At 45.3% G+C, this 12,677-nt stretch overlaps 1 protein-coding gene across 1 annotated transcript in view; it reads right to left on the bottom strand.

Moving 5' to 3' along the window:
• LOC146805863 (proteasome subunit alpha type-5-like) overlaps nt 1–12,677 on the bottom strand; it is a 62,120-nt gene that overhangs the window by 26,756 nt on the left and 22,687 nt on the right. Inside the window, exons 3-6 of the mRNA XM_085623191.1 lie at nt 6,054–6,180; nt 3,133–3,200; nt 662–769; nt 148–206 (exon numbers count right to left, since the gene is read on the bottom strand). Coding sequence (XP_085479317.1) covers nt 148–206; nt 662–769; nt 3,133–3,200; nt 6,054–6,180 — 362 coding nt within the window. The remainder of the gene's footprint in view (nt 1–147; nt 207–661; nt 770–3,132; nt 3,201–6,053; nt 6,181–12,677) is intronic.

The following is a 12,677-nucleotide window of genomic DNA, read 5'->3' on the forward strand; positions in this document are numbered from 1 at the left end:
TCCACCCAGTGTCGAGAAAAGCCTATCGCGCAGGCGACCCTCCGCACACCCCCCTACATACCCCATCCCTACCCTCGCACGCCCCAAGAATGGGTGAAGTTCCCCTACATTAAAATAATCGTGCATGCATCAGAAGTCTGTACTTACAGCTGGGGCCCTTTCTCATCCGTTCCTCCGAACAGTAGGGCCACTCCGAAGGGGCGGCTCTGCAAAGAGAAAAAAACACAGCTAGAAACATCACTAGGGAGAAATTGCAGAAGGGGCCGCAGAGACAACACCCACCCACAGGTACAGCGTCTAAGAGCCGCATAGGTGGTCACGCGTGGAGGCCACAAGGACTACCTTTGCACTGCCGTACATTCTAAGCAGCCCATGTCAAAAGTTGTAAGGTAAACTGTTGCAAGCCGGAACGGTCCTCATCAGGTGCTTTTGCTTGCTCGGAACCGCGGAGAATGATCATTCCTTCACAGGCTTGGACCCGCCTGAGACTGCCTTTAGTAGCAAGGATTCCCAGGATAATTCTCGGCAATTAGAGGGCATCTGGGAACAGACCGGCACGTGCCGTGCGTGCAGATGAGACACAAGACAACACGAATCTGGAAGAATAACCCGTGCTGTGAAAGAGCGGCGTTATATCATATCCCCAGCGAGGCGCACTCACCATGGCTCCGGGATCGGCATCTTCCTCCCCAAACTGCAGGGCCAGATTGGAGACGGCCTGAGTCACACTTTCCACAGTCATCGTCTCGTTGTACGTGAACCAGTGGTTCTGTAGAGAGGACAGAGCGAGAAGTGAACCTGCCCAAACTACAAATCTCTAGCCACAACTTTGTTACACAAGGGAATGCGTTAACATTGACCACCCTAATAAAATCCTCAAACCACGATTTGTCTGGGGACCAATTTCACATTCTATGAGGTAAACTGAACTCTCACACACAGGCTATGGCTCGGTCTGCGACACAGAACTTTGTTGACATGCGTTATATAAGCACCAAGCCTCTCTCCTCGGTTCAATACACACTAGCAGTATACCGCACACACTCTCTCACAGAGGCTGTGCTCAAGAGTCAACTCTGACATAGCAATTTTTACATGGAAAGAAACCTACTTCACACAACTTGCAGTTTTTGTGGGGCATGCATCTCGCACAGGCAATTTTGACGCACTGTGTAGCATTTTTTCTCCATAAATTGGCAGGGTATGCTCAGACGTGAGTCCCTTGCTCACTTTGCAACTGGATTCAAGCAAGCCTGGCTGAAGACGGCTGAAATGCCAGAAACCGGTCCTAGGAAACTTGTTTCCGGTCCAGGGAAGACATGGATTGGCAGTTCGGGCTGGACTGTTCCCATGAGGCACAGGGTCAGACTGATTTGCATATGGCCATGTCTGAACTGGGGTGGCAGAGTGGGCTAAAGAACGGTGATGGATCAAACCCAGATCTGTTGGCTGGGTGTGAGTGTTTGATTGGTTCTGATGCTCCGTCCATCACCACCCCCTTTTGTACCGCTTTGTTCGCCATAAGTTGGCAGGGTATGCTCAGACGTGAGTCCCATGCTCACTTTGCCACTGGATTCAAGCAAGCCTGGCTGAAGACGGCTGAAATGCCAGAAACCGGTCCTAGGAAGCTTGTTTCCGGTCCAGGGAAGGCATGGCTTGGCAGTTCGGGCTGGACTGTTCCCATGAGGCACAGGGTCAGACTGATTTGCATATGGCCATGTCTGAACTGGGGTGGCAGAGTGGGCTAAAGAACGGTGATGGATCAAACCCAGATCTGTTGGCTGGGTGTGAGTGTTTGATTGGTTCTGATGCTCCGTCCATCACCAACCCCTTTTGTACCGATTTTTTCTCCAAGCACCTGCAGATCTCCAGACTTTGCTGAAAATCCAAGGGCAAACTTCCTGCAGAGGCCACAATTGCAGTCACCGTCAGGACCAGCAGAAAGGGAGGTGCAGATCCAGGCCAGGACCAAAAAGTGCACGGGTTACACCAGATAAGGTGCGGAGGGTTAGAACCTGTTAGTCAAGTATAAGATCCAAACAGTAATCTTCTTTGGCCCACTTACAGTAACCAGGGGTCGCACTGCGCCAGGACGCACCAAGTCCTATACCCAAAGGTGTGTTAGGTTAGTTGGGAGCTAGTAGTTAAGAAATCATCCAAGATATAGTTTTTGTAAGGGTTCTCATTAGCCCATACAGGGACATCTCCAAGACCCTAGGAATCTGTTAGAAGCCAGTTACAAGTTAAAGGTCATTTGTTTTCACAAGGTAGCCCCAACCAGACTTTGTGAACCACAAACAAAAGTTCAAACGTCCATAATTATCAAGCAAACTCGTTAAATTCCAGTTTATTTAAACGTTAGACTTTTAGCCTAAAACCAGACACTATCAATGAAATCCACTGAATAACTTTGGAATCTGTGCCAGATATAAGGTGACGGTTGTGCTCGATCTCTCTGGAACCCTTCAATACCTTGTCTACTTTCACTGCCTGGCTGCGATGCACGGTGGTGATCCAGGACATGTGTACTCACAGAGTCGCACCCACAGAGTGATACTCCCACGAGAGCAGTGCAGACAGCAGCCACTACACTGCTTTGGCACATTACACTATGTAAACCAGGACGGGTTCGGATCTCTGGAATCCTAACTGCTTCGCTGTTTTGGTTTCCACCGCTTCTCATTGACGGTTCTAACTCAAGTAAAAAAAAAAAACTATATCCAAGTGGTCAGTGGCGTTTAATTCGTGTAATAACGTGAAATTAATTCCGAAAACAACTCCGAAACAGGTGCATTTGGCAGGCTCCCCTGCAGCTAACACTGAAGAGATAAAGAAACGAAGGGAGCCTTGCCTTTAAAGGTATTGGTGCTCGGCACTTTACACCATAGGAGAAGAGGCCTTGGTGCCAAAATACTGGACCAAAGGACTCAGCTATGCAGAGTACAGTTCACATGTCTAGCACATGCCTTGAGCTATTCTTTGCCCTGAAACACATGCCCCATATGTGACTTAAGCGATCAGTTATTCTCAGAAAGCTTTTTTATTTCGAGCAACGACGCATGTGGCCATATTCTTGGTCAGGTAACGGATAGAATGTGCTCTCTAATTTCGTTGAAAGAGAGGAAAGTTTACCTGTGTCTCCACTCTTGCCTTGTCTATTAAAGTCTTTGCGTCAGCTATTAATCCACTCATGGCACAGCCTGAAAGAGAAGGTCGAAGTAGTGTTTGCGTTCAGCAGGTTCAAAGAGGTGAGAAATCCAACATTGTGCCCTGGAGGCAAAAACCCAAAAAAAGTATTTGAAACCCTTTTCACGGGGGACTTGGGTCAAAGGTGAAAGGGCAGAGGTAACTATGTTTATTATTCATATTTTCTTAAGCTTCAATGACATCCGAGTCAAGGAAGAAGGCCTCTTGGGAACAATTACAATTTGCATTTCATCGATTACTTGTAATACGAACACTTTATACATTTAAGTGCCCACAGTTTATTCAATCTTACATTTTTGTGGTCACTTGCAAAGACGGGAAGCAAATACAGCACCATGTGAAGTGTACAATGCATTCGCAAGAAAAATAGGTCATGCAATTAAAAATGCCTACTATTTGGTGAAATAACGACTCAAGACTTAAAAAAAATCAAGTTGAAGTAGCTGATGTCATTTAAAAGAAAAATCAATGTAAGCGGTAAATATACATTCACCGGACATTTCAGACAGACTTCAATTTGGTGGCCCTTGAATGAGGGACATACATGTATTGGGGGCAATTTAAGGAATCATCAAAAGTCAATGAAAGCATGGGGATAGAAGATATCTTTTATGGCTTAATGCCATCAATGTATGCAGACATGTAATACAAAAAGTCAACAACAGCGTGTTTGGGGGGTTGTTAAATGGGCACATCACAGAGGCCATCAAAGCCCATTCAACTGTTCACAGCTGTTCTAACCAGCATGAGCAGAACGTTTAAGCATCCCGTGTCTGTAGTGGAAAGAGCGAGACATAGGACATAATGTGTTTCATTCGAGTTTTGTCGTTTCATATTTCACAATTCAGGCTGCCTACTGCGTGTGCTGGAGCACTGTAAAGGTGTCTCGTTGCCTGTGGGGAGTAGGGGAACTGGTTAGCAAAACAGACCTCATGAAAGAAGTAGACATGGTAGGACCGTGCGAGCAGTCTCCAATCTTCCGTTCCATCGGGTGGGTTGGCTTCTCGCCAAGTAGCTCAAGTTAGTCATCTTGGTTTTCAAGACTATGGGGCAGATTTACAAGCCCTGTGCACCACTTTTGCGCCGCCGTTGCGTCACTTTTGTGACGCAGCGGCGGCGCAAAGCTAGCGCCATGCTGCGGCAGATTTACAACGTGACGCATCTAGGGAGATGCGTCACGTTGTAAAGCCCTGCGCCACATTAAACCTGCATCAGGTTTAATGTATGCAGGGTGGGCGTTACGTCGGAAAAAGCCTCTGAAAAGTGACGCAGTGAAATCTACGAGATTTCACGCAGTCACTTTACCGACGCTGGTGCGTCAAATCCTTACGCCTGCTTCAAGCAGGCATAAGGCGTGACGCACCATGTTAGTGATCGGGCAGGTTGGAACAGTGCTGGAGTTGCGTTGCGCTTGCGACACAACTTCAGCACTGCGCCATCCATACACAGGCAGATGCGTCACGCATCTGCTTGTCCTTGCGCCACGATGCACCGCATTGTAAATGCGGCGCATCTGCAGTGGCGCAAGGGCAAACTTGCGTGACGCATCTTCCCTGGCGCATCCCTGCTGATTTGCAGGGATGCGCCAGGGAACGTAAATCTGCCCCTTTATACCTTGATTGGCCACAGTGATATCTACTGTCCACACCGTTGGTTCTGCTTCTCAACACCACCTGAACAGCCGCGAGCTATGTCCTAGTACAGAACCTTCTCACTCGTGGCTATATTACACTGGAATTTTGGCCCCAGTTGCAATGAGAGAGCCCCCTTTCTTTCCCAGCATCTGACGAGCCTGTCGAGGTTGCCTCGTTGCCGTAACATTTCTGCCCAGACTTTCTTCAACGAGTCCAACACGACTTACAACTAACCACAAAGCCCGGCCATTCCGAGTGAAGGACGGAAGGTCTCTGCACATCTACGTTAAGCCACATATGTTTGACTCCTGGCTTCCGACCCATTTGTTCATATAGCCATTGGCTGCCCGGTTTCTGTGTATGCACATCTGCTGATCTTTTAAACTGACAACAGAGCACCACTTTGATAAGGAGGTACTAGATAGGTTTTCGAGTAAATTTAAGGAGTCACTGAAGGAGAAAGTATTAATGCAAAATTAAATAATGAGACAGATAAAAGGGTGTCATTTTCCTTTGATTAGCTAATCCCTGCACCCCCAGAATCGTCTGTCTGCAGAACGAGGGCAGGAATTAAGGTAAAACTCAGGTTATGATCTGCTACTTACACAGTTGCAGCACAGTAGTAGCTTGCCCGATCACTCTCAGATTTAAATGTAGTAACAAGCCTCCTTGTGAACGTCGGTTTTGCGCCCCATGCAGCAGTGTGCGACGCCAATTCTTTCCCCAAGCACTGCTCTATGTCTGCATGCCTGCGTCACACATCAGCGGAACCTCACCCATGAACACTGCACTCTACTGACTCCGAGACCGGACCCAGCAGGACCCTGGGCCACTGCTGCCAGCTGCGTCCTGCTTGAAACAGCCTCCCTTCTGGGTACCGCACCGGGCACTGACCTACACCCGGATACAGATGCCAGACCGGAGCACCCTGTGCCCGGTGGACTATGCTCACGTGCAGCCTCACATTGTGAACTCCAGCCGCGCATTAGTGACAGTGAGAGGTCAGTATTTGCTTACATGAAAGACTGGGCGAGGGGAGGCACAGCACAGCAGGTGCACCACTTTGCAAACAAATGTATCTTAATGCAAATAGTGAGGAATGTTACACATGCAAATTAGAAAGCAGGTAGTAAAGTACACCACCAGTTCGATGTAAAGCGGTGTAATACTCCCACACAGGCGGTTCCAGGGCCGGGCAGATGGCATGCTTACCAATGTGAGAATCTATTTCCACAATCTTTTCTATGCTGGCAGGTTCCATGAGTGGGGACGTGATCCTCTTCTCCACAGCCAAACATACCCCCTCCGAGGTCTGGATCCCGATAGCAGTGGAACCGAGCTAGAAAGAGGAGGGCAACCATAAGCATCATCCCATCATGAAGGGCAATACAAAGAGGGGATACAGTACACAGAGGAAAAGGTGCCTCGACAGAGTCGGGGAAATCAGAACTCCATCATTCCAAGAGTGCAGGAAAAGTTAGACACTCCATCAAAGTACAGCACATGCACAACATGGTGAGCGACAGTATTAAGTACAGATAGCAATAGTGCACACTGCCACACACAAACAGTTCAGTTACAACACATGCACGCTTCCCTCGGCGCGAGTGTGTTTGTGACTGTTCTTGGGACACTGAAGGGTGATAGTGGCCAATACAAGTGTATGTGAGCTGGTGCAGCAGATCACAAGTTGTGTGTAATGAGGACTATCACATTCTGGCAGTTTGTCTGCGACGATGAAAGATGGTTTGAGAGGGTGCGACACAGGACCAAGTGGCAGTAATGGAGAAACCAATACAATTACAAAGGCCATCAAAGATTAAAACATTAAGCCACTGTGGATGAAGCAACGAAAACGGACACCTTTAAATTTCACGATCGTGTGAAAGTACAAACTGCATTGAGTTGGTGCATTCAGTAAAGTGAACTTCCTTATGCAATTAATGGTTTAAATAATGTCCTCTTAAAGAGTTCACGTGAGATTTGGTGCTCACTAACAGTAACTGGTGGGCTGTGATCATCAGTTAAACACTGTATGGGGGAAAATCCCTAGTGCAGATGGCCTCCCTCTTGAATGTATGCCTTCTTTGTGGGCCATTCGGTGCCGAAGCTAGTAAAGCTTTACAATGAAGCGTTAGAACTCGCGAGTCTCCCCCCAACCACTCGTGAGGCACTGGTGAAAATCGATTTTCTTTTTTTTAACTCTATTTTTTTATTTTCTCAGGAACTACTGAATGGATTTACGCAATTAAAAAAAAAAAGTCTTTCTGAGCCAAGGGCTACCTTTTTGCAAAATTTGGTGTAATTTCGTTAAGCAGTTCGGGCTGTAGCCTGTTCCAAAATTTCCTATGGGAAATAACATGGAGAAAACGCGTTTTGGGACCCCCCTTTTTTCTCGGCCCCTGCTTGACGAATCACCCCGAAACTTTCAGGATAGGAGCTGACCGGAGCTCCCCACCAGTTTTGAAAATTTCGCGAAGATTCGTCATCCGGCGCCAAAGTTATTGGGAAAAGAATGTTACAATTTTCCTATGGTAACTAGCTCCTAACTATAAACTACCTACTGGCGACCGCCAGTAGGTGAGAGATATTATAAATAAAATATAGATGTTCGGTTATTAAAAACCATTGTATACAAAATCGCTAAAAAATAAAATCACAAAGTACTAGTCATATAAATCTTCAAGATTTGCCAATGTTTCAGGAGTTCAAATTGATAGATTTTGAGTTTTTACATAAAGAACAAAAGATAAATAAGAGATCAAGCTATACATCATAATAATTAGCAGAATGATTGTCCAGTTGAAGGCTTAAATTGACTGTCATCCATACATGAGACGGTCTATGAGAGCTCTGCTGGTGGAGCATTAAGTTTCTTTGCTGCACAAGTCAAACATTTGAAGAAACGAGCAGTCTGTCTGTAGTCGGTGACCAGTAGTGACGCGATAAGGTAGTGGCTATGATAAGGATTGTATCAAAGTTTATCAAATATGTGACTATGGTAGAGAAATCAGTTCTACTCTACAGTGGTAGCCGCTTGTTGGCAGGGAATTTTCTTTGGGTGTGCCTAACCATAGTCATTTAGGGCCCTGCTTCTCCTATTTGTGATCTCTTGCAGAATAGGAATCACTCCAAGAAACAGATCGCATGACATTGGCTGCCCACGGTCTCCCCAGACAAGTACTTGTTTCAGTAAGCAGACTATGTTTTTTGTGTGAGAATGGCTTTCTTTAAACAAGTAGTGTTGTGTGTTCTGAGTGTATGACCCCCTTGTTGAAATTTTTGGGAATAAGCTCAATTGGGGTTTTCTTGTCATTCTGTTATGCAAATGTCATTGAAAGAATTACATTTTAAAATTCAAGATATGAATTCTGTAACATGCTAAATAGCTGCACGCTATCATTAAAATTGAAAGAGTAAGAAACTATACATGTGTGCAAATTGCCACAATGGTAAAGATAAATTAGAATTCACAATCAATAGGAATAAATGCTTTACACACCTAGGACTCAATATAAAATGTTACAGCATTTTCCTTAGATACATTGTATTAGATATTAAAAGGAATTCACATTATCTGAGTAATTAGTTGCTGGTTAACCCCTTCGACGCTCATGACGGAACTGTTCCGTCATGAGCCCGTCCACTCAATAGAACCTTCAGCACAGCGCGGTAATCCGCGCCGCGCTGAAGGGGTTAAATAAAAGCGCATCTTGTGTACAAACATTCAGAATGATAGATTTTGGCTGGCTTGCAATGCCTGACTTTTAAATAGATTGAACCGTGCTTAAATTTCCTGCACCAGGAAAAGAGCTTTCAAACAGCTGTGTTTAAGCTGTCTCACTGAGAAGAAGCTGTCTGACACAACAAAAGGAGATTAAACTTTTTCAGGACATTTCAATACAGCAAAGGGTTTTTTTCCTGAGAAAGGCGTAGAAATGGACGCCTGCCGGTCAGAGCACAGCTGAGTCAATAACACATGGCTATTCTTGGTCACAAGCTACAAGGGAAAAATGCTGGGTAACTCGATCTTAAGTTAGTGCAAACATGGTTTGAAAGCGTGCATTGAAAACTGCTGATTTTAAAAGTCAGAAAAGACAGTTTCATTATTTCATCATCATCATCATAAGTCTTTATTCGATTTAAAAGAAAAATCATAAAAGACAAGCATAAATACAAACATTACATGTGAGATACATTAAAATATTTTGAATAAATAGTTTACAAATTCATTTTAAAAGACATTAAACTAGTCAAAATGACAACAAGTATGACAATACATAATAAAAAAAACCCCTTCAACTATAATAATTTGAGGGAACAATTAATTAAAATTTACACTAGGTAACAGCAAGTTGGGATGTGTGGTGGGGGATTTTCAGGGAGTTGGCACAAGCATTCGCCCTTAGGGACCATGCCCAACCCAAGAATTTAGCCATCGGTATAGAAATAGTTGGGGGGAAGTGTTGGTGCATAAGATTCTTAAAGCAACAACACTGCTCCTAGTGCCCAGATTTCTACACAGTGGTGACAACCACACTCGTCTAGGAGGAGCTAGCACAGGGCAAACAAACAAGAAATGGGCAATAGATTCTGCCTGTAACCCGCAGGCAGGGCAAGTTACCTCTCGGGGGCTAGACCACCTGCCTGTGAGGGACTTAAGCGGTAGAGAACCTGCTCTGAGCTGGAAGTAGAGTTTCCTGTCTCTGGGATGCGCAATCAAGTCCCAATATTGTTCAAGAGCAGGCGTGATCTTGACCTCTAGATAGCGGCCGGCCATCCCGTTAGGGTTAGCTCGACTCCACACCTGTCGGTCGACACATTCCCAATAAATAACTTTTATGGTTTTCTTTGTGGGAAACTGAGCAGTTGCTGGGTCGCTCCATAACCCCACCATGCCCATTAGTGTCAGGGTCTGGCGGAGCTGCCTCAGCCAATCGATCTTGTGAAAAACATCTGACACAACAACATCCATGAGCCCTTGGGCATACAGGGTGAGCTCAGGAGTAGTCCAGAGCCTTCGCCAGTATAAAACCGGACGAAGTCTAGCAATATCCACGATAGCCCTCTTACCCAACTCATACCTCACAGGAACCATAGGGGAGCTCTGGGGGAGGTTTGTTATGCCGCGGAGGAATGAGTTTTCGACTAAGGCTAAAGGGACCAGCCGATTAAACCCCCATAGTTCTACCCCATACAAAGCTGAACCCAAGCCCTTCGCCTCATAAACTTGAAGCACAGGTTTTACGGGCTTGGTGAAAGATTTTTTGTGTTCTTTAATTAAGGCTCCCGAGATTTGCCTGAGTTTCAGGGCGGCTACCTCAATATGCTTATCCCATTTGTTACTACTGGTTATATGTATGCCCAAATAAACAAAATTGGGGACCATTTCTATTGGTTGCCCGTCCAAAAAGAACTTTCTCCCTCTAAAACTTGGATGCGGATTGAAGGCCATGAGTTTCGTCTTAGCCACGTTCACCTCCAATCCGTGGCCAAGGCAGAAATCCTCAAAGACTAGTAAAGCTCTCTGTAAGCCACTTGGGGTTTTTGATACGATGAGCGTATCATCCGAAAACATTAATATCGGGGTAGTGACTCCGGCAAGCTTTGGAGCATCAGTAATGGCACTGAGCATAGATTGAGCTATCCCGTTAATATACAGGGAGAAGAGGGTAGGGGCCATGGTGCAGCCTTGCCGCACACCTCGTTCAACCGGGAATTCTGGGGTGACTTCGCCCGCACCTCTCCACTGGATTTTAGCAAAGTTCGAGTCATGGAGTCTCTTGATCAGGGTCAAAATTTCCACTGGGAGCCCTAGTTTTTGAAGTACCACCCACAACCGATGGCGAGGGACAAGGTCAAAGGCAGATCTTAGGTCCACAAAGGCTACATAGAGACTGCCTTTCCCCAAGGTAACTACTTTCCAGTGGAGTTGTACAAATCGAAAGACCTGATCCAGTGTACTGGTTGACTTGTGGAAACCAGCTTGAAAGGGAGAGAGAATCTGATTATCATCAACCCATGTTAACAACTGGTTCAGTATCATTCTCCCAATGACCTTCTGCATGGTATCGATTAGGCTTATTGGTCGGTAATTCCCAGGGAGGGTTCGATCACCCTTCTTGAACACGGGAATTATAACAGCCCCCCCCCCCAGGATTTTGGGACAGGGGCGCCTACAGCAATAGCATTTGCCAGTAAGGTGATGTATTCGCTCCAAGTCTTTTTGTTGTGGAGGAAAAGATCAGATGGGATCCCATCCGGTCCTGGAGCTCGCCCAGCTGCTATAGATCGTAGAGCCAATAAAGAATCTTTGGTGCTGAAAGGACCACTAGCGAAAAAAACAAGGGGTATCTCCCCTGCAAGATTTATCTGGGACTCGCATGCATATTGGGGTCTGAAGTAATTTACCCAGTCTTCTTGTGAAACATGGTTTGGGGGTCGGTCAGGTAACCTTCCCCTGCCCCGCTTAATAATGTTCCAGAATAGCCGTGAGTCCCTCGCGTCGCTAGCATCCTTTAAATCAGACCAATAAAGCTCGTCCCAGTTCTTTTTAGCCTGAGCTATGCATTTTTTGTACGATTGGCGGGCTTGCCTCACGCAATCAGTGTCACCGCTAGAAAGAGCTGTGGTAAGATTAATTCTGGCACTCTTGCAATCCTGGTCATACCACCGTAGGCGCTTTGGGGGGAAGTCGATTATTTTTCCTAGCAGGTTTAAGAAAAAACTGTCATAGTTCCTTAAAAAATGTTTCATGAAGACCGGTGATTAGTGAGATACCCGAGTCGATGAATCTGCAGCTTTCGAACTCCACTACTGATTTGGACAGCAAGTTGTCAATTATATCAACAACTTTTTCATTAGTCTTTACCATATTCCACTTAAGCCTGCGCATATCATTGGAGGGAAATATTTCAGGTGGCTTGAGTATCATCTCCTCTACTTCAGCATCACCATTTTTCCACCAGCAATGCGTTACGCATAGGGGGTTATGATCACTTTCAGGTCTAGGTTCGACTACCATGTCTTTTACATGCTGCCATAACCTCATGCCACAGAGGACATAATCAATTCTGCTCCTGCGACGGCCATTGTCAAAAGTGTTGGCCCCTTCCTTGTCCCCTGGAGTTCTTCCATTCAAAGCCCTCAAGCCTCTTTCAAAACAGAGAGCGTTGACCTGCACTACAATCTCAGACCAACGTTTTATTGGGTCCATGTCGAGGCCCGGGATCCCCATTATTTCATAACAGTGAAAGAATTAAAAGTAGGGATTTTTTTTCTTGTTGCTTTTTATATAAGTACATCTGTGGATCGGATGGTAAAATAATCACTGCTCTTTAAAAAAGTGTCGCAAGCTATTTTAGGTTTAAGTAAAGCTTCTGTGCTTAGTGTTATAAATAAATGCATTTAAAGGCGAAAGGAATGAAGATGTGGAACCATCAAAAGGGTTGGTGATCATTATTTAAAAAAAAAAAATAATAATTTTTGACTACAGGGAAAAAACAATCTTAAAAATAATCGCACTAAAAATAGTTTTTGATCTCTATGATGTCTAATAATCATACTGTGAAAAATGTATAGCTCCTAGCATCAAAGTTTAAATTTGAGAAGTGCCAGAGGCAAGTAAACGATCACATTTGTCCGCCTTTTACTTGGGACGCACATTAAGAACAGAAATCAAGAAAAGCCTGCGCGTTAAACAGAAGCATGGCCTTTAGACTACAAACAAAATGCTAATATGATCGTCGTGAGAAGTTATCACACGTGACAAAGGCTGAAACATGGAAACGGATGGAAGGCTTTGTTTGGTACACTGATCCCGACCCCAATAATATT

Source organism: Triturus cristatus, chromosome 8, assembly GCF_964204655.1.
Source record: "Triturus cristatus chromosome 8, aTriCri1.1, whole genome shotgun sequence".
In the NCBI taxonomy this organism is placed as follows: Eukaryota; Metazoa; Chordata; class Amphibia; order Caudata; family Salamandridae; genus Triturus; species Triturus cristatus.